Raw genomic sequence first — 19571 nt, forward strand, 5'->3', positions numbered from 1 at the left:
GAACGTCGATTGGAAAAAGTTAGAATGAAGGATATTGACCCCACAAAACGGTTGATAAGAGGAAATAATGTGTTCAACTTGGCTATAATTGATAACATCGATTTTAAAGAAGTTAGCTTTGGATTCAGTAATATATATGATGTAACACGCAGAACTTCACATGCGACCCTCAGAATGGTATTTCAGTTAATATTACCTATACTTACTAATGAAACATCTGAATCAGTTAGGGAATTAAATGTTGATACTCAACTTTTTGGAATGACATCAGGAATGCATACAATTAAAGATGTTAGCCGTAATTCAAAAAAGTGTCGTAATACAAAATTTTTATATGCCGTAATTAATTAAGGCTATAAAAATCTTATAGCTGTAATTCAAAATTTTTTAAAAAATAATTAAGGCTAACATCTTTACATACAATGCAAGCAAAAATTAATCAAACTTTTGAAAAATTGTTAAATTTTCAAATGGATATAAATGGAAATATAAGCTATAACAAAAACTTAGACGTTGAGATTATTGAAAAAGAAATTCTAAGCAAATGTGAATTTGGTTGTTTAATTCCATCTCCTAATGTAGTGATTTTAACCCTTACTGGTTCTCCAAATGATGACAATGAGATTTTTCATGCTACACAAATGTACAAAGAAGAATTCCTACTAAATGATGATGAATATCTAGATATTTGCGCAGATGAAGCTATCTTTAGGAGGTTAATCAAATCACGTACTCAATGGGAAAAAATAAGACCCATATTAGGGGGTGGCATATCTCTAAAGATATGCTTGGTGTACTACTTACTATATTCTCAAGTTACGGGATCTTTCATTTGGCTACAACAATTGGTGTTCATTTTTTGGATAAACTTCAAGCTGTTGTTGACTATAGATCAACAAGAAGAGTACTGGAATTAATATGGGTTGCGATGAGGGTAGCGATACAAATTTATATAAAAAAAAAGAATATTAATATTGAGGACATTACAGCTGGACCGATAAATGAAAATATATGCATTAGAGTTTGGTATTTTTATTATGAATATTTTGCAATGTGGAAAAGTCACCTTATTGGAATACGCATTGGTAACTATGAATTACAACGGGACAGTCTAACAGCTTTTGCACCTCTCTTTCCAGCTGCAGGCAAAAATAACTATACAACATCTGTTGCTCATTTTCTATCAATTCTTAAAAAATTTTCCAAGTTAGAAGAAAAACTCCAATATTGTGCTTCTATTAATTTGGCAAGAAAAGGACACTACCCAGCATTTGATGAAGCTTTAGAAATGCGTGGTGTTGGGTATATCAAACAAAATATAATCGGAAATGTTGTTGATCAGGAAAATTTAACTCTTCAAATCCAAGCCACTCAAGAAGAAAGGGAGAGAATTGATACATTATTAAATGAATTTTTAGACCCCTATAATTATGACAGGAATGATCGTAAAGTGAACAACAGAATTGATCCTTTATGGAAGTTGATAGAAAATTTGGTTGAGATTTTTCAAATGGATAATTATACAGATCATGAACTTTTTAAAAAAAATCCGCCATCACAATTAACTCCAGAAGGTTTAAAAAAATTGAGCAGTGCTTATAATAAAGGATTGAAAAGAATAAAAGACGTTTATTGTCAGGAAGTCATTAAAACTAAATGGATAAATACAAAAGGAAGATGCCATTTGGAAATAGTTAAAACAGATATAAGATCGGTAAAATCTTCACAAAACCGAAAAATTCATCAAGAGAATTCCTCTATATCTCAATCAAATAAAAATTCTCAACAATCATCTATCTTAAATGATGAAAATCCTGCTCCTAAACATCAAAGAATAATTACGACTGACGAAGAAAAAGAGATATTAAGTTCGTTATTACTTAAAGATACAATACCAACTGAAACAGAAATTAATAATGTTTTAATAAATTTACCAGCTGAATGGGATAGTCAGAGAGTTAAACGTTATTATAATAATAATAAGATGTCCAAAAAAAAAGAAATAAATTTTATAAATACAAATAAAATTTAGTCATTTAATTCTTTGGGTATATATAAAACCAAAAATTTGACTTTACGATAAAAAGTCTTTAAAAACTACACTTTAAAAACTTTGTTTATCGAAAAAGCATATTTTAATATGTCTAATACACCAAACAATGAGTTTATATAACTTCAGAATCAAGAGGATCTTGAAGAAATGCTTAAAATAATGCATAAACTTCGTATATTATACACGTTTTTTATTGATGAAAATTTTTTTTTAAAAAACAAATGATCGAGTTCTTTAAGTCACATGCTATTCTAATGTAACAATTGGAAAGTCACATGTATATCATTATTATAGACTTTTAATATAATCAAAGTTTTTACTATAATGTTACACCAATTTTTTTTACTAATAAATTCATGTAACATATATTTGTCCGGTGATTGTTAAGCGATTTACAATCCTTTTTTTAATTTCATTTGAATGTTTATAAGTATAATTATTCAAACCTTTTCTGAATATAAAACAATATGTGTGGTAAATCTTTTCAATCTCATCAGAACCGAGTATTGATACTCTCTTTTTGGCCGTTCTAGCAATACATTTCTTCAGATGATCATTGCCACATTTAATAGTATTTTCACAAATAATTACTAAGGAGTCGCATACAGTGCAATAAATATGAAATGAGCGTCTCCCAGCTTTAAATTTTCTATCTATATATGATCTTTCAATTATCTGGATAAACCCATTCTTCGAGAAGTATTCTGGATTATATTCGAGAAGTTTCTTGAATGGATAATGAACACAAGAACACCACATTTCTGGCATTTCACCACTATATCTATATTTAATGCCTGCACTACTACAGGATTTAAACCAGAATAGTTAGTTTTAACCATTTTATGAGTATAGGGAGTTTATAGTAATATATAACAATTTCACTGATTTTATCAATTTTTTATTATAGCAGTTTTAAAGACTTATAGTGATTTATAGTAAGTATATTATAAGATTCATTTTTTTGTTCGATTACATTATTTGTGGCATGACGTATATTGTATCATGGATATAACCACTGTATCACCCTGGCTCCAGCAACTTGAATCATGAGATGATCTACCCTTTTTTAATTTTTGATGCATTAATATACATGTCTTAGGCGCAGTAATGTAGATCAATGATCAGTTCACACAACATATAGATGAGTTAAAAATATAACTCCTATTGGGCGAAACTTTATTTTGTTATATAACTGTTTATCAAAGAATTTTCGGTCTGTGTAATGTAACGCAGTAATAGTATTTTATCTACAAAGCATTTTATATTTAATGTCATTTCAAGACAAACTTGTAATAGTTGATAGTGAAAAAGTTTTAACTTGTTCTATCATTGCCCTACCTCGATGCTACTTTGTCTTTTCATACGTATAGGAAAAAAAATGCCAGGACTTTGATCGTTACAGTTTTTGCCAAATAAATAAAATCATGTGACCTGAGGATGCGCTTTTACAAAGAAAAAATTTGTTTATTGTGTAGTTAATCTTGTTTTTTTTCTGACGCACAGTTATAATCACAATACCCATGTTTACTATGATTTTTTTTCGCGATCTTCCTCTCTTCCCAATACATTTAATCTCAGTTATAAAAAAATTTGCAATAATCATAAATGATAAAAAATAGCTACAGTGCGGTACCTCTATAACCAACCCAATTTTATAGTCATAATGTGACATTTTCAAAAAGATGTCACATTAGCAAAAAATAATATTTTAAAATTCTAACCAATAATTTTAATAAAGCATATCAAGAGCTTTTAAACTTATCGGATTAGATTAAAAAATAATAAATTTTGCTAGTGCTACATAAGTTTGAAGTTCGGGTAATTTATTATGATGGGAAAAATTTGAGAATAAGTGATTTTTGTGTAACATAAAAAAAAATAATCATTTGATAGTGCTTATTCAAATAAATCATTTTAGCTTATAAACTTACCCATACTTTGTTAAAAAAATTTTGAAAAAAAATTCAAAAAAATTTTTGGTAGTTTTTATTTATTACAAATTATATTATATCTATTTCTCAAAAAAGAATCATGGGAAAACTTGCTAAAAAAAATATAAATCCCATAGAAAAGTTCCTGATAATATACTTAATCAAATTACTTTAAATAATTATAATGAATAATAAATTATATATAAAAAATTATGCATTAACATTAGGTATTGCATCAGCCAATCAAATTTATTTTAAGTCATGTGATTTTGTATTATGTCAGCAAAAAAAATTGAGAAAATTTTTTTATTTGCTTAATGTATTTATCTTTTTAAAAGCTATCTAATTTTAAAATTTTATAAAATTCTGACCATTAGATCACAAGATATAAGGGGTACCTATTATAGAGGTACCGCACTGTAATAGTAAAAAATTTTTTTCATATAAAAATTAAAAAAAATCCACCAAATTATGGGTTTGTACAACTTGTGAAAAAGTGTCCATATCCCGAAAGTACTTATTACTATGATCTAATATTGGGAAGCTTAATTTTGGGGGATGAATTCGGGGTATTATTAGAAAATGCCAGACTGTCCTCTTGGTACACATAATTACGTTTTCGCCTTAACTTTGAGTGTTTAACTTTAAGAGCCGTACAATAATCAGTAAGATCGCTCAATCGGTGCTGTAAAAAATTAAATTTGATAAACATGATGAGATATACAATGAATGATAGAAAGGGAGTAAATGAACAACAACCTCCAGAGAACGTAGCATCAAATGCACTGCCTCATATGTAGGCAACTCTTTTGCCGAAGCAGGCAAAGATACCTTGTCAACTATTCCAAAACGATAAATCCCTGGATTCCGGACATCCATTGCATATAGATTCATCTGCAAGCCTGTGACATAAAAAAGCGCACATCTTGTTAGCAGTCTTATCAGAAATTTCTATTGCTTACTCTTTAAATAAGACAATTTACCGATAACTTGGCACCCGAATACCACAACTTTCATATAATCCGTCGATAGTAAACCAGGAAAGGTCTTCATTATTCTGTTTATCATGTCTCGCATTCCAACCATCAGTTTTAGCTTATCTGTCCAAATTTTTTTTGGACAACCTGCTGGAAGTCCTCCCGAGACTTCGCAAATGAAACCTTCTAAAGCTGGTCCTGTTGGTAAATCGATTATAATATCGGTCTTTTGCCCAGCACGTGCACGCTCATTATTAGGATCTTGACCTTCTCTGCGCCTTTCCTGGCTTGCTATTAGTTGTTGTTCAGACCTGAAGATCAAAAAATAAGATGTCAAAATGAGATTAATAAAATATACAAAACAGAGATGATTTTTAAAATTACCAATGTTTTCGAAATTTTTCTTGATTTGGGTCCAAGCTCATATTGAAGGCAGGGGCCACAAAGCGGATCATAAGTTCTCCCTCATTAAGTGGTAGTTTAAGATATTCAAGATACGACTTTAATATTGTCAGATGGGCATTTAGTATAGGCAATGTTTGCTGAACTTCTAAGTCCTATTCAAAAAAGAGCACATGTGGGATAAGGAAATTAGCGAAACAAAAGCAATGGTTAAATACATGTAAACACATTACCTCCATATTATCAAAAAAGTCTAGTTCGGACTGGTCAAGCCCTATCATTTTCCATCCAACATCAACTCGGAAATCATCGACCAGATAATTCCATTTCTTCCATAACATTTTCTTCGTTGGTTTATGCTGTCCCGTTAAGTCAAGGATTCCCCAGTATTGTGGGCTTCAAGGAGAAGGATGATATAAGTGAATTTATTACAATACTCATCCGCAAAATCCTTATATAGAATACTTACTGGACCTCGTGATTTGTTTTTGGTAGGGATTTGCGAAGGGAACTAAAACATTTTGCTATATCAATTTCATCAATCATAAATGAGTCCCAACTTTTTTCTACTGGAATTCTAGATTTTGGGAGTGGTGGTGTAGGTTCTTCTTCACCTCCAATATAGGTTAAATCCAAGTTTATCGAAGTATTCCGGATCTTTCACATAATCACCTTCCGCGTCTTGTGGAGGACTTAATGGGACTGATTTTTCGCCAGCATGGTCCGTATAGTCATTATTCATATCAGTGGATGGAGTGACAGCACGAACGGGAAAGAAATCTTCTATTTTTTTCCGCTTGAAGTTTGGTTCATTGTCCTAAAGTAAAAATTATAGTTCTAATTAAAAACATAATGAATTTGAATTTATTATTAAGTACTGTACCTTTTTTTGAAGACCCAGGTCCGTATCCTCTAATCTTCTCGTAAGTTTTTCCTGCACAATCCGTCCATTTCTAGATGTAGAGTATACAGAGTACACAGCATTTGTGGTGTGCTCCTCCTATGAAATGAAAAAGTTAATGTTTCCATGTCATATACCTTGATATATTACATATCAAATGTTCCGTACCAACAAAGCCTCGCGTTCAGCTACAGCTTCTATCTTCCGCCTTTGCATCGATGTAGCACTCTTCCAGAATTCGTCTATAAGCTGTGATTTCTTTTCCGTCTATTAACGATATAACATTCCTTAGTCTGTGAAAGCCAAATTCACCAAATACTATATACTACAAATGCAACTCCAGTTGCAAGGACGGAACCACCACGAGCCTCAACTCATGCACTTCCCGACCTCAATCAGGAGTGCTGGGTGATTGAACGCAGGCCTCAACCCCATCCAAAGGCATCCTTTAGACCCGTCCGCTTACAAACTAGAAACCGCTCACAAGGACGGAACCACCACGAGCCTCAACTCATGCACTTTCCGGCCTCAACCAGAAGTGTTGGGTGATTGAATGCAGGCCTCAACCCCATCCAAAAGGTTATATACCCTTCAGACCCGTCCACTTACAGTCGGATAGGAAAAATCATTCACACAGGACGGAAACACCACGAGCCTCAACTCATGCACTTCCCGATCTCAACCAGGAGTGTTGGGTGCTTGAACGCAGGCCTCAACCCCATCCAAAAGGTTATATACCTTTCAGACCCGTCCACTGCTACAAGAATGGGTTCCCAATTGTACTTGAATATAATGGGATATGAAAACACTTAACCTGTATTGAACTAATTGCTCTGCCAGCCCGTCTCAATAAATGTACTGGTGTTTCTTCACAGCCCATTATTTCTCTAAGGTTTAAGGAATATCGATGATGTTCTTCGCTCTTATTGGGTAGAAAATCACTGCATTGTTGACGATAGAGTAAAAAACCCAACAAAGACCAGTCGTTTTCAGCTGTGAAGTAGTTTGGATCTTTTATTGAGATTCCTAACGTGAAGAAACTTTTAGAAAGGCAGAAATCCAAAAACAAGATGTTTGAAGAGAATACAAACTTACCTTCCAATGTGTTTTCAGTAGTGAATGTTGTTGACATGGTTTGATAATACAGTTTTAAGAAGTTTAAGCGAATAAATATCGATTTGTACCGTACTAAGCCACTCATGACTCAATGTAATAATTATGGATTCTAAAGTCACATGATTCTGATTTGCACACTTTTATATCGATGTTGGACACACTAATGTTGGTCAAAATCGGATAATTTCAGAAAGGCGTGTGGTGACTTCATTAGAGATTTTAGTATTGAATTCTGCCATAAACTTTTTGTAAAGGTCTTTTCGATTTCCTCCAGTGTATTATTTTTTGTATCAAGATCGTTGACAATTTTGGTGACACGTGCAGAAAGTCCATCGGAAATTTTTTGTTTGAGATTGACCACATGGTAGCGATCCCTATGATTAACACTGGACCAATGAACAAAAAAACAGCGGTTAAGGTCAAAAAAGGCATGACTCCCGAAGAGTTGAGCAATGACATGATTAGGCGTAGTAGATCGGTTACACCACGATTTCCCGACAACCTTTTTCCCGATACCCGACAACGATTACCCGACAAGACATATTCCCGAATGAACATTTTACCGACATGACACATTCCCTAATGGACATTATACCGACATGCTATTTTTCCCGACATGACATTATCCCGACAACACATATCCCGACAGACATTTTCCCGATTAAAAAAAAGTGATTTCCAATTATTTAAGATAAAACATATGGAGAAAATTTTTATTATTTGTTTATTCATATTTATTTTAATAAAAATTCGCAATTTCATGTATACTGTATATTTCATTTTCATAGTGCAAATTTTTATAACAAAATCACTAGCAGCAACCCGTTGCGTACCTACAAAAATTTATTTTAGTTGCAAAAAATGGATAAGTGAAAAATTCCAAAAATCTGAAAATCTGTAAATTTTGAAGTAGAGATAAAAAAAAGTATAAATAAAGCCAATCAAATTTCTTCCCATCCATAATCACATAATAAATTATTTACAAAACAATTCCTAAAATTAAAAGATCGTTATTATTATGCAGTTTCTATTTCGTAAGACAAAAATACTGGTTTCCCTTTATGGAAATCTTTTATTATCGGATTTCATATGAATTCAATTAATCATTGTGGAAAAAATTAACTTTATAGCAATGAAATTATCTATTTTTAAATAAAGCTATTAATTATTTCATTTAAAACAGCTTTTTCAGTGATTTAACATTTTTTTATATCGTATAATTCCAAATTTTACAATATCTAATATAATTAAATAAATTGTTTCCTTACAAATTTAATCTTTTTTGAAATTTTTGGTTGTGGTAGCATGTAAGAAAATTATATTTATATTTATAAACATGATACATTATTACAGCAGTAATAAATTACTTTTCGTAATCATTTTCAACATGTTGGGAAAATGTCTGTCAGGATATATGTTGTCAGGATAATGTCATGTTGGGAAAACTAGAATGTCGGTATAATGTCCATTAGGGAATGTGTCATGTCGGTAAAATGTTCATTTGGGAATATGTCTTGTCGGGTAATCATTGTCAGGTAAAGGGTATGTCAGAAAAAAGGTTGTTGGGAATAAGGTTGCAGGCGAAACTCTATAGTAAATGCGAAACTTGACAAAACTATATTAAAATATTAATAAAAATTTGGTGAAACTTGACTATAAAAATCATATGAAATGACAAAATTATAATAAACTGAACTCTTATAAAAAAATTGACGAAACTGAGGTTTAGACATTTTGCCAAATTCAAAAACTAGTTTAGCTCGCAACCTTAGTTGGGAAGTTGTTTGACATTGAGTAGATCTTATTGGTAGATCAAGTTTTTTAGTTATTAACAATTGATTCTTTTTAATATGCAATTCTCTTGCGTAAATGTACTGGAAAAAAGTTTTATTTTATACTATATGCCTACTATGCACGAAAAGAGAATTTAACCCAATTTAAATAGATCAAATAAAACATTACTTTGCTTCATTATGTGTACTTGTCATTATTACATTTTTTTATAATTATATTTTTTCCACCTAAAGCAATAAAATGACGGCCTGGATCCTGTCCAATAATAACAACTGTCTTTTCCCTGAATTGTAATAATAGCGCTTAAAAGAAAATCTGATGTTTTGAAGAAACTGATTAATGTAATAATATTCATACCATTTTCAAAATACCCAATTTCATATTAGATGTTATTACCAAAAACGGAAAATGAGTACGCATAATGTTAAGCTAATGCTAATAGAGAAAATAAATCTACCGTTTATTCTTAATTCGAACGCCCAATTTCCATTTTCATTCTAACATACGATACAAGGATATACAAGATGTATGACATGTAAACTCCCTATCAGTGTGACAGTCAATTTTTCCAAAACTCTGAAAGTGTATTACTTTACATTACATTTCTTTTTTTGAACTATATGAGAAAAAAAGGGGTCAAGATCTGTAAATCAGTAAATCAAGATGCTCAATTCCAATTTTTATCTCATACTAACATCAGGGATGTCAGATTAATCCGCATAATGCTAAATCAAAGATTCGTAATATGTGTATTATGCCAGAACTTTCCAGAAAAAAAGTCGATGGATTAATTATTCATTGATCTATCCTTACGATCTAACCCCATAAATTTGCAAAAATATGACAGCATTTCATAAGACCTTAGACCTGGTTTCATTATTACAAAAATAGCATACCAGGGTCTTATAAAGACAATCCTCCTAGCTATTATTACTGAGAAGTATAGAGATGATGTACTTACTACGCATGATATATTTATTAATTTGGCAAGAATTTCTCTGATATCTTCTGCGCATTTTAGGTGATCAGTTTACATGACAAAGTTTTCGCCCTCTATGCTTTTACAGATACTATTGGGGTTTCATAATTAAGAGGATTTTTGCATGTGATATGATAAGTTCATTCTCCACAATATTCACCAGCACCCCATTTACCCTTTATATCTTTCCATAAACTTTCTTCTTTATGATCTCCATTACATAGTGGACAGAGTGTTGAACTATTAAGATCAAATCGCTCACTACGTTCACTATTATCGCTTAAATATAGAGAAGGAAACCGTTCTAGCATCAACCCAAACTAAAGATTATTAATGGATATAATAAAACGATAAGGTCAAAGAAGGTGACAGATTTACAGATGAAATACATATATAATTACGTGATTATCCCTCGCATTGATTATAAAGCGCAACTCATAGTATGGTCAGGAACACAAGTAGAAAAATTGAACGCCATATGTAGATACATGTTTAAACGGAAAGTATCCCTGCCACTTACAACGCCTAATAGTATAATACATTCATCAATGGGATATAATATTAAAGATATCAATATGATTCAAGCTCAATGACAGTTAAGTAGAGTATATAACCAAGTAACTGCTAAAGGTTTAACGAAAGATGTTTTTGAAATAAATTGTAAAAAATTACAAAGTGAATTATTATATAATAAGTCGCTATTAGGAGAATGGAATATTAGTCCAAAAAATCTGCAAATTAGGCACTGTTTGCTAGTACGAAATCTAGCATTGTTATTTGATAATATGTTAACTATAAGAGCAAGTAAAGTTAAAATAAATCAAATACAAGGAGTTTCTCTACCATTAAAAGATATATTCACGCATAAGGAGCTTTTTCAAAGTGGTATTAGTAAAGGCTTAAAAGGAAAAAATGTATGTTTTGTCAGTCAATTAATATCTTCAGATGGAATATGTCTCTTGAGGTATAAGGATTTGAAACATAGAATGAAAATTAATACACAAGGAAAAATCCCTGGATGGTTTAAAACTATTGAAAAAAAATTAATTGACAAACCTTTAATTTCAAAAAAGGTGAAAAGTATATATCAGTTGGAACACAATTTAATTGAAAACAATGTTGATAGTGAAGAGTTTAAATCAAGAAATTGGATAGCAACGTTTAATGATCAAGTGAATACATCAATAATAGGGCGTATTATAGATAAACCAGATAATGGTAAATTTGTAATAGAACATTGGATACAAGAGATAGAGAATGATACAATATCACCTTTATTACAATTGCCCATAATTAAAAAGTGTAGAGGATGTGAAATTAAAACAGATCGTACAAGAAACAGAAGAAATAATTCAAACATGCGATGCATCACAAAAGCTGCGATAGATAATAGCGTAAAAATTAATGCCAGCTTTATACAAAATGATCATTATATAATTGATAACTCTATATATGAAGTACTTGCTCAAGCTAAATGTAAACATTATGGGGGACTAAATGTAAAAGTGAATGATGTTGAAAGAGTTAATGGATTATTGCGGTATATATATCCAAAAAAGTACTGATTAGAATTATTGGAAATAATAAAGCATTTAGAAAGTAAAAAGAAGATTGAGATATATACAGACGGATCTATGAAAAACATGACAACAAGAGAAATGAAAATGGGTAGTGCTTTTTTAATTAGCTCCCCTATCAATAAGGAATTCAATTGTAGTATAAAAGATAATCCATCATCAAATAAAGCAGAGCTGATGGCGGTAATTCTGAGCGTAATGGTGTGCCCGAAAGTGGCGGAGGTAAGAATACATACAGATTCACAGTGGGTTATTAATATATTTGACAAACTGTATAATGAAACAATATCAGAAATTGAAAAATCAAAAGTTAATTATAAAATTTGGTAGCTGTTATTGCTTAAAATGGTGAAAATTTATGATCTTAATATAAATTTAATAAAGATCAAAGCACATGGAGACAATGAAAATAATAAGACAGTAGACAAATTGGCAAAACTAGGTATTGAAAAAGAAACATTAATAGTAGAAGATACATTGTTGTTACACAATGAGACAATATGTTGGCGTGATATGCCTATTGAACGAAATTCTATATTAACGATAAAAGGAGTTAAAGATGCTCAATTTGTAAATGAATTTATGTCGTTAAATAGAAGCTTAATATACCAACAACCTGAATTACTGGAATTGATAGATTGGAAAATGTCTTTAAAATTAAATTGTATTAATCAATATGATACGTTATTTGAAGATCATTACTTGCAATCATTTAGAATAAAAATATGTTGTGATGAATTACCAACATGTGCTAATTTAAAGAAACGTAAGCCTGAGTTATATGATAATAGGTGGAAATGCAATTTTTGCGGAATTGAGGAAGAAACTTATGATCACTTATGGCAATGTTATAAGATCAAAGATATAGTACAAGAAATAATTTCAATATTTAAAAAATTCTTGGTGAATATAATAATTGAATTTTCAAAAGATGAGATAAATAAAGGAACCGTATGTTCAACCTCTTCCGGTACATTAATGTTCTCAGGCATTTTGAGAAAAAAAAACTTTTAATAAAAAAATAAAATAAAATAAGAAAAAAAAAAAAAATGTCGTGGAGAAAATGATATTCGTATCAAAAGAAATTATATTAATTATAAAAATTTTTTAAGAAAAAAAAAAAAGATAAAAAAAAAATTATATTAATTAATTAATATTTAAAAAAAATGTCATGGAGAAATGATATTCGTATCAAGATATTTTTTTACAGAAATTATATTATATTGATATGAATAAAATTTTTATCTAAATGTGAAAGATTGATCAAAAATGTAAAAGAAATGGAAGCCATTATATATAAAAATAAAAAAAAATTATCAAAAAAAAAATTTTCCGTTTTTTAATTATTTTTTTTAATAAGCCTTTTTTTTTTAAAAAAAATGATGTAACAGACAAGTTCTTTACTGGTAAATTTTGCCTTTTTAACACGTTTTACATACCTTAATTATTCATATTTTAATAAGCCTTTTTTTTAAAAAAAAAAAAATGATGTAACAGACAAGTTCACTGGTAAATTTTGCCTTTTTAACACGGTTTACATACCTTATAAAAATTAATTATCATATTTTAATAAGCTTTATTTAATAAATCCTGTTTATTTCTTTGTAACAGGAAATGAAATTTTTTCTTGCATTTTTTTATTAAAAAGGTAAAGCTACTATTTCTGATTAGTTAATTCCTCTTATTATGACATAATCAAACGGGATAAGCACTATCATAAGCAAAGCAAACCATAATCAGTTGATAATTAGAATGTATAGCGCAATAAAGCCATACAAGAAAGGCCCTATTTTGATATAACGAATTTCACAATATCATGAATCTTTAGTGTGGTACGCATTTATGAAAAAAAGTTGTTATGCCGACAAAGAAAATATTATTAATTCAAATATGTACTATAAATGACCTTAAAACGAATTTTTTTTAGTATAACGAAGATTTTTGTAAGATAAATTAGGACAATTTGAATTATCTCATACGTTTCCTATTAATATCATCATGTCTCATTCGTCCCTATGATATCATCTTTAACATGTATATGTATTTTATTAATCTGAAATAGTGCTAGTTTAACCCATTAGTAACTAAAAATTATTTTAATTATTATGAAGTTTTTAATAGAAACGGTTTTTCACGGCTAATTGGCTTCTTTGAGGTAAATTTCGGAAGCTTTTATTTTATTTTTTTTTGCTTTTTTCTTTTCGGAACGGTACTAACCATTCCTTCCTTTTTCTTTTTTGTTAAACATCTTAAGGTAGATTCTGGGAGGTTTTTTTTGTTTTTTTTTCTTTTTAGGAACCGTATTTAATCCATCCTTTCTTTTTTTAATAGTAACGGTTAAAATGTTCTTTAATAGATAGAATTCAATTTTTTTTTCTTTTTTAAACGGGCTAACCGTTTTTTCTTTTTTTTTAGCATTTGGTAAATAGGTGTGCTGTAATGTTTACTATATAATGTTAGTTTCTTTCTCCTAAAACAGTATTAATCGTTCTTTTTTGTCTCTTAGAACGGTACTGACTGTTCTTTTATTTTTTTTTAGCATTTCGGCCTAGACTATCAATTAGAGAGGCTGCACGTTGGTTTAGTATCAGGGGGTATATGTAATTGTAAAGGTGAATGCAACAGTAATAAATGTCGCTGTATTCAGAAGGCTATAGCAGTAGATGCCATAGTGGACGTTCATGTAATGCGGCATTTATTATATGTAAAATATATTAATTAGTCAAGAAATGCATTATTACTGATGAATTATATGAAAAAATAATAAAGAAATTTGAATTTAAAGTTAATTTTATTTGTTAATTTAAGATTATACATAATTTTTATATTATTTAATATCAGATTAAATAATAAACATTAAATTTTTCGTTCCTCTTATTATAAAATTTCATTTCTCTAACATTCCTACGTTTTCTTACTTAAAGTCTTATTTACCTATTCTCAAAAAACCATTAATCTATTCCTATTAAATAAGAGAAGAGAATGGTTAGTATCTAGGAGAAAAAACCAACACTATAGACACCGTAGAAATGCCTATTTACCGGAAGAGAGCCCAGGCCGAAATGCTAAAAAAAAGACAAAAGAACGGTCAATACCGTTCTAGGAGAAAGAAACTAACATCATAGTAGACATCATAGCACACCTATTTACTGGGAGAGTCCAGGTCGAAATGCTAAAAAAAAGAAAAAAAATGGTTAGTACCATTCAAAAAAAAAAAATAAAAAAAAATGTGAATTCTACCTTAATACGTAAAAGAACATTTTAACCGTTCCTATTAAAAAAGAAAAAAGAGATGGGTATAAAAACTAATACAGTTCTTAAAAAGAAAAAAACAAAAAAAACCTTCCAGAACCTACCTTAAAATGTTTAACAAAAAAGAAAAAGGAAGGAATGGTTAGTACCGTTCTGAAAAAGAAAAAAAAAATAAAAATAAAAGCTTTCAAAACTTGCCTCAAAGAAGCCACACTGGTAAAAAAATGATTTATCCTACACATATCTTACACATATTGGGTACTCAAAATGTAGAAAATCATACATAAATAATATACATATCATACACATATCGGGTACTAATATATATATCATACATATATCGATGACGATAGGTATACTATATATATAAGTACCCGATATGTGTATGATATGTGTATTATTTATGTATGATTTTCTACATTTTGAGTACCCGATATATGTAAGATATGTGTAGGATATGTATAGGATAGACCATTTTTTTACCAGTGCCAATTAGCCTTGAAAGAACCGTTTCTATTAAAAACTTCATAATTAATTAAAATAATTTTTAGTGTAGTTAGTATGAGTTAAACTAGCACTATTTTAGATTAATAAAACGATCGAAAAATTTTTTTTTATTTGCCTCAGATTAAAAACCGAGACACTCGATTATCAATGATTCACATCAATCTAAAGTGCGAGCTTGCAAGAATCGATCTGGAGACAACATAAATATTTCACATATCGGATACCTAATATGTGTCAGTGACTAATATAGTTTAGATATTGGGATCTTAGTAATTTGCATGTGAAAAATCGGGTACCCAATACGTAAAAATGCCCGATATATATCTTGTTAGTCACCGATATATGGGTGCCCGATCACTGGTAAAAAAATGGTCTATCCTACACATATCCTACACATATCTTACATATATCAGGTACTCAAAATGTAGAAAATCATACACAAATAATACACATATCATATACATATCGGGTACTTATATATATAGTATACCTATCAGGTACCTGATATATGTATGATATATATATTAGTACCCGATATGTGATGATATGTGTATTATTTGTGTATGATTTTCTACATTTTGAGTACCCAATATGTGTAAGATATGTGTAGGATAAATCATTTTTTTACCAGTGGATATGTACCCGATAGAATCGATTTTGACCAGTGTTAGTAGTATTAAGGCTTTAATTTAAAAATTAAGCAGTATCAAAGAAAATTCTTACAAATTTTTCTTAATTCTAATTTAGCTAATTTAGTATTAAGGCTTTAATTTAAAAATTAAGCAGTATTAAGAAAAATTTTTACAAATTTTCTTATTAAAAAAAAGAACTTTTAAATTACTAATTAAACTTTAAAAACAATCTGTATGATTTAAATTTTAAAAAAAATACTTCTGCTTTTTAATTTTCGCATTTCTATATTTAACCAATTAAAATTCAGCTGATCACTGATCACATGCATTAATAACAGGTTATTGTTTATTTTTTGTTTATTTTTGAAAAATATTCTTTTCTCTTCTTTTTTTTAGAAAAAAAAAAACAATAAAAATGAATACCAAAATTATTTTAATATATAATAATAAAAATTAAATAAAAAACTTATTTTGATAATATATAATATATATTTGTACCAAACTACTAATTATACAAAAAGTGATATGTACGTATATCAATTAACAATTACTTTCACTAATATCTCTCAGGAATTGTAATGGTGAATTTTAACAATATTAATTAAACAACTATATGTACACCGCTTTATGTTTTTATTTTTATATTAATATTATATTTTTTTTTTTACTTTTATGTATTTTATTTAATTTTTTTAATATATTACTAACATTATTACTACTATTATTTTATTACTTTTTTATATCTAACTAATATATTAATAATATTACTAACTTTTTATTATTTCTTTTTTATATTTAATAAAATAATGATAATATTACTAATTAAATTTCTTTTTTTTTACTAACCTTTTATTATTCCTTTTTTATATTTAAAATAATGATAATATTACTAATTAAATTTCTTTTTTTTGTTTATATTTTGCTAATATTATTTTTTTTACAAATAGTATATTATTTTATACTAGTTTTTTATTTATATTATTTATAAAAAATATTTGTATATTTAATATTATTTAATAAAAATTTTATTAATTATAAATGCATTTTAAATTCTGTTTGCAAATATAAAATATACGATTTAATTAAATAATATATACTATTTATCAGTACAAAATATGCAGTTTAAACTGGAAAAAAGTACTGTTTATCAGTATAAAATATACGGTTTATCCTGAAAAAGTATACTGTTCGCAATATAAAATATAAAACAATATACTGTTTATTAGTATAAAACATATGGTTTTTCTACTGTTTACAAGTATAAAATATACGGGTAAAACTGGAAAAATATACTGTATGCAAACCGTATATATGATACGGTGTGCAGAATACCGAATATATACAGTATGTGAAAATACTGTAATTATACGGTAATAATACTATAAATATACTGTTCGCAAAATACAAAAATACAGTATACTAACTGTATATATATTTTTTATAGGGCTTGCAAAGCAGATAAAAATATGTTTATACAGTCAACTCTCTTTATAGTTACACATTTGGGACAGTCCATATTTGGTGATTATAAAAAGATGTGACTATAAAAAATTTCTTATATTAGAATATCATAATTCCGGCCAAAAATTAACATAATTTTGACCAAAATTATACTTAAAACTTTATTGTATTGTAACTCCGCCAATATTAATCGTAAAGAGATGATCTTACCGCCATTCGATTCGTCTCGATGAGACGGTTCTAATGGTATAAAATATATCGAAATCCAATCACTAGATTAATTTCCAAAATTAAAAAATATTAATGGTTTTTGTGTAATAACTCTGCCAATATTGATCCTAGAGAGACGATCTTACTACCATTCGATTCGCCTTGATGCGACGAATCTAATGGTATAAAATATATCAAAATCAAATTACTAGATCAATTTCCGAAATTAAAAAATATTAAATGGTTTTTAAGTAGTAACTCTGTCAATATTAATCACAGAGAGATGAGCTTACCACCATTCGATTCGTCTTGATGAGGCAATTCCAACGAGCTATTAATCGTCTTTTTACAATCACTAGGTACTGAGAAATTTAGCAAAATGTTAAATGGTGCAGTAAACGTAAATCAAGAAATATAATAATGCCGATGCTTAACATTTTGTTGAATAACTCATCAGTTAGTAATCATAAAAGGATAAAACTAACTCTCTCCCATTCTGCTCACTTGACAATATTTACGAAAAAAATAAAAAATTTTTTCGGAGTTTTTTATTACTTTTTCTTTATAATTTCTTTATTTTAGATAACTGCTATGACACTTTACAAATGGGTAAAGATAACAAAAAGAAAAATAACCAGTCTAACAAAGATACTACATCTAAACGTCCTGCCTCTAGCTCTCCAACTGGCAACGTTTCTGGTCAAAGCCTTATGTCTGGCCCTTCGAACACTCCACCTTCGACCACCTCTACTAATAAACGTACTGCAGTCCGCCGACGACTCACATCGGCCTGATTGATAAACCTCTCACGCCTCCTCCGGCCCCCGTGAGACAACTTCCGCTGAGATACCTTCTCAACCCGATACCTCCTCTCTCGATGCTTCGCAACACGCCCCTGCTAACAACAACGATAAAGGCAAAAGCCCTGAAATTACTCCCGCAGTCTCTTTCCCTGAATGTGTTACCTCTCCGGACGCGTCCCAAGCTGCAGTGCAATCTCAACCTACACTCTACGCGCCGGCCGCTCACAATGACGTCGATGGCTTTTGGAATCACTTCGCTTCGAACCGCGACGCGTGCGACGCAGTTGATCGACAACTTTCCTTGTTCTCCTCTTATGGTAGTCGTGCCACGTGTAGTGGATCCAACGATTTGAAGAGGATCATCGTCCACTTCCGAAAAAAGGAAGATCTTGACAACGCCACAGCCTCCCCTATGGATTCTTTGTTTGGCTTACATTTCCATCGCATATGACCCTGCCCCCGCTATTAAGGCTGATGAACACGCGCGTACCCTGGTGGTTACCGATATCCCCCTTTTTCTAACTGACGCTCTTTTGCGTGGTACCTTTTCTCGTTACGGCAATATTACTCGTTGCCATACCCGTTTATCTAAACTTTATTGTACTGCATACATTACCTTTGAATCTACTGGTGCTTTACAGAACCTCGACTCTATTTGGGGCGTCCTTTGTGGTGGACATTGTTTGCGTATCTGCCCCGCTACTTTCTCTCCTGACCAACGCGCTGAAAGACGCGCTTATGTTGCTTTACTTGCCAGTCTTCCGCGTGGTCTTATATCAGTCAATCTTGCTGAAATTGCCGATGAAATTTCCGCTAAATCTATCAATGTTCCCTTCTCTACGAATTCTTACAATCCCAAACCCTACGCCTATTGCCATTTTGCCTCTGAAACTGCTATGGAAAATGCTAAATCTATTTCAGCGCTTCTTAAGAAAGCGGCCTTACCTGGCATTCTCCGGATGGTGACACTTCTTTG

General features: G+C 30.0%; 3 protein-coding genes across 3 annotated transcripts; 2 read left to right on the top strand and 1 right to left on the bottom strand.

Moving 5' to 3' along the window:
- Positions 1-24: 24 nt before the first annotated feature.
- OCT59_023272 (uncharacterized protein) lies at positions 25-2032 on the top strand (the record flags this gene model as incomplete). Its single annotated transcript, XM_025310065.2, has 3 exons — positions 25-298; positions 430-715; positions 817-2032. 3 exons carry the CDS (start codon positions 25-27, stop codon positions 2030-2032), a joined length of 1776 nt encoding a protein of 591 aa, XP_025186486.2.
- Positions 2033-4255: 2223 nt separating this feature from the next.
- On the bottom strand, positions 4256-7396 carry OCT59_023273 (uncharacterized protein; the record flags this gene model as incomplete). The annotated part of the gene is made up of 11 exons (XM_066131943.1): positions 4256-4669; positions 4744-4886; positions 4968-5272; positions 5346-5518; positions 5597-5759; positions 5833-5977; positions 6036-6180; positions 6247-6363; positions 6433-6531; positions 7079-7290; positions 7360-7396. The coding sequence occupies 11 exons, from the start codon at positions 7394-7396 to the stop codon at positions 4508-4510; spliced, it is 1701 nt and encodes a 566-aa protein (XP_066006656.1). The 3' UTR covers positions 4256-4507.
- Positions 7397-7741: 345 nt separating this feature from the next.
- On the top strand, positions 7742-7951 carry OCT59_023274 (uncharacterized protein; the record flags this gene model as incomplete). Its single annotated transcript, XM_066131944.1, has 1 exon — positions 7742-7951. The coding sequence occupies one exon, from the start codon at positions 7742-7744 to the stop codon at positions 7949-7951; it is 210 nt and encodes a 69-aa protein (XP_066006657.1).
- Positions 7952-19571: the final 11620 nt, after the last annotated feature.

The sequence above is a fragment of the Rhizophagus irregularis genome, chromosome 32, assembly GCF_026210795.1.
Source record: "Rhizophagus irregularis chromosome 32, complete sequence".
Classification (NCBI taxonomy): Eukaryota; Fungi; Glomeromycota; class Glomeromycetes; order Glomerales; family Glomeraceae; genus Rhizophagus; species Rhizophagus irregularis.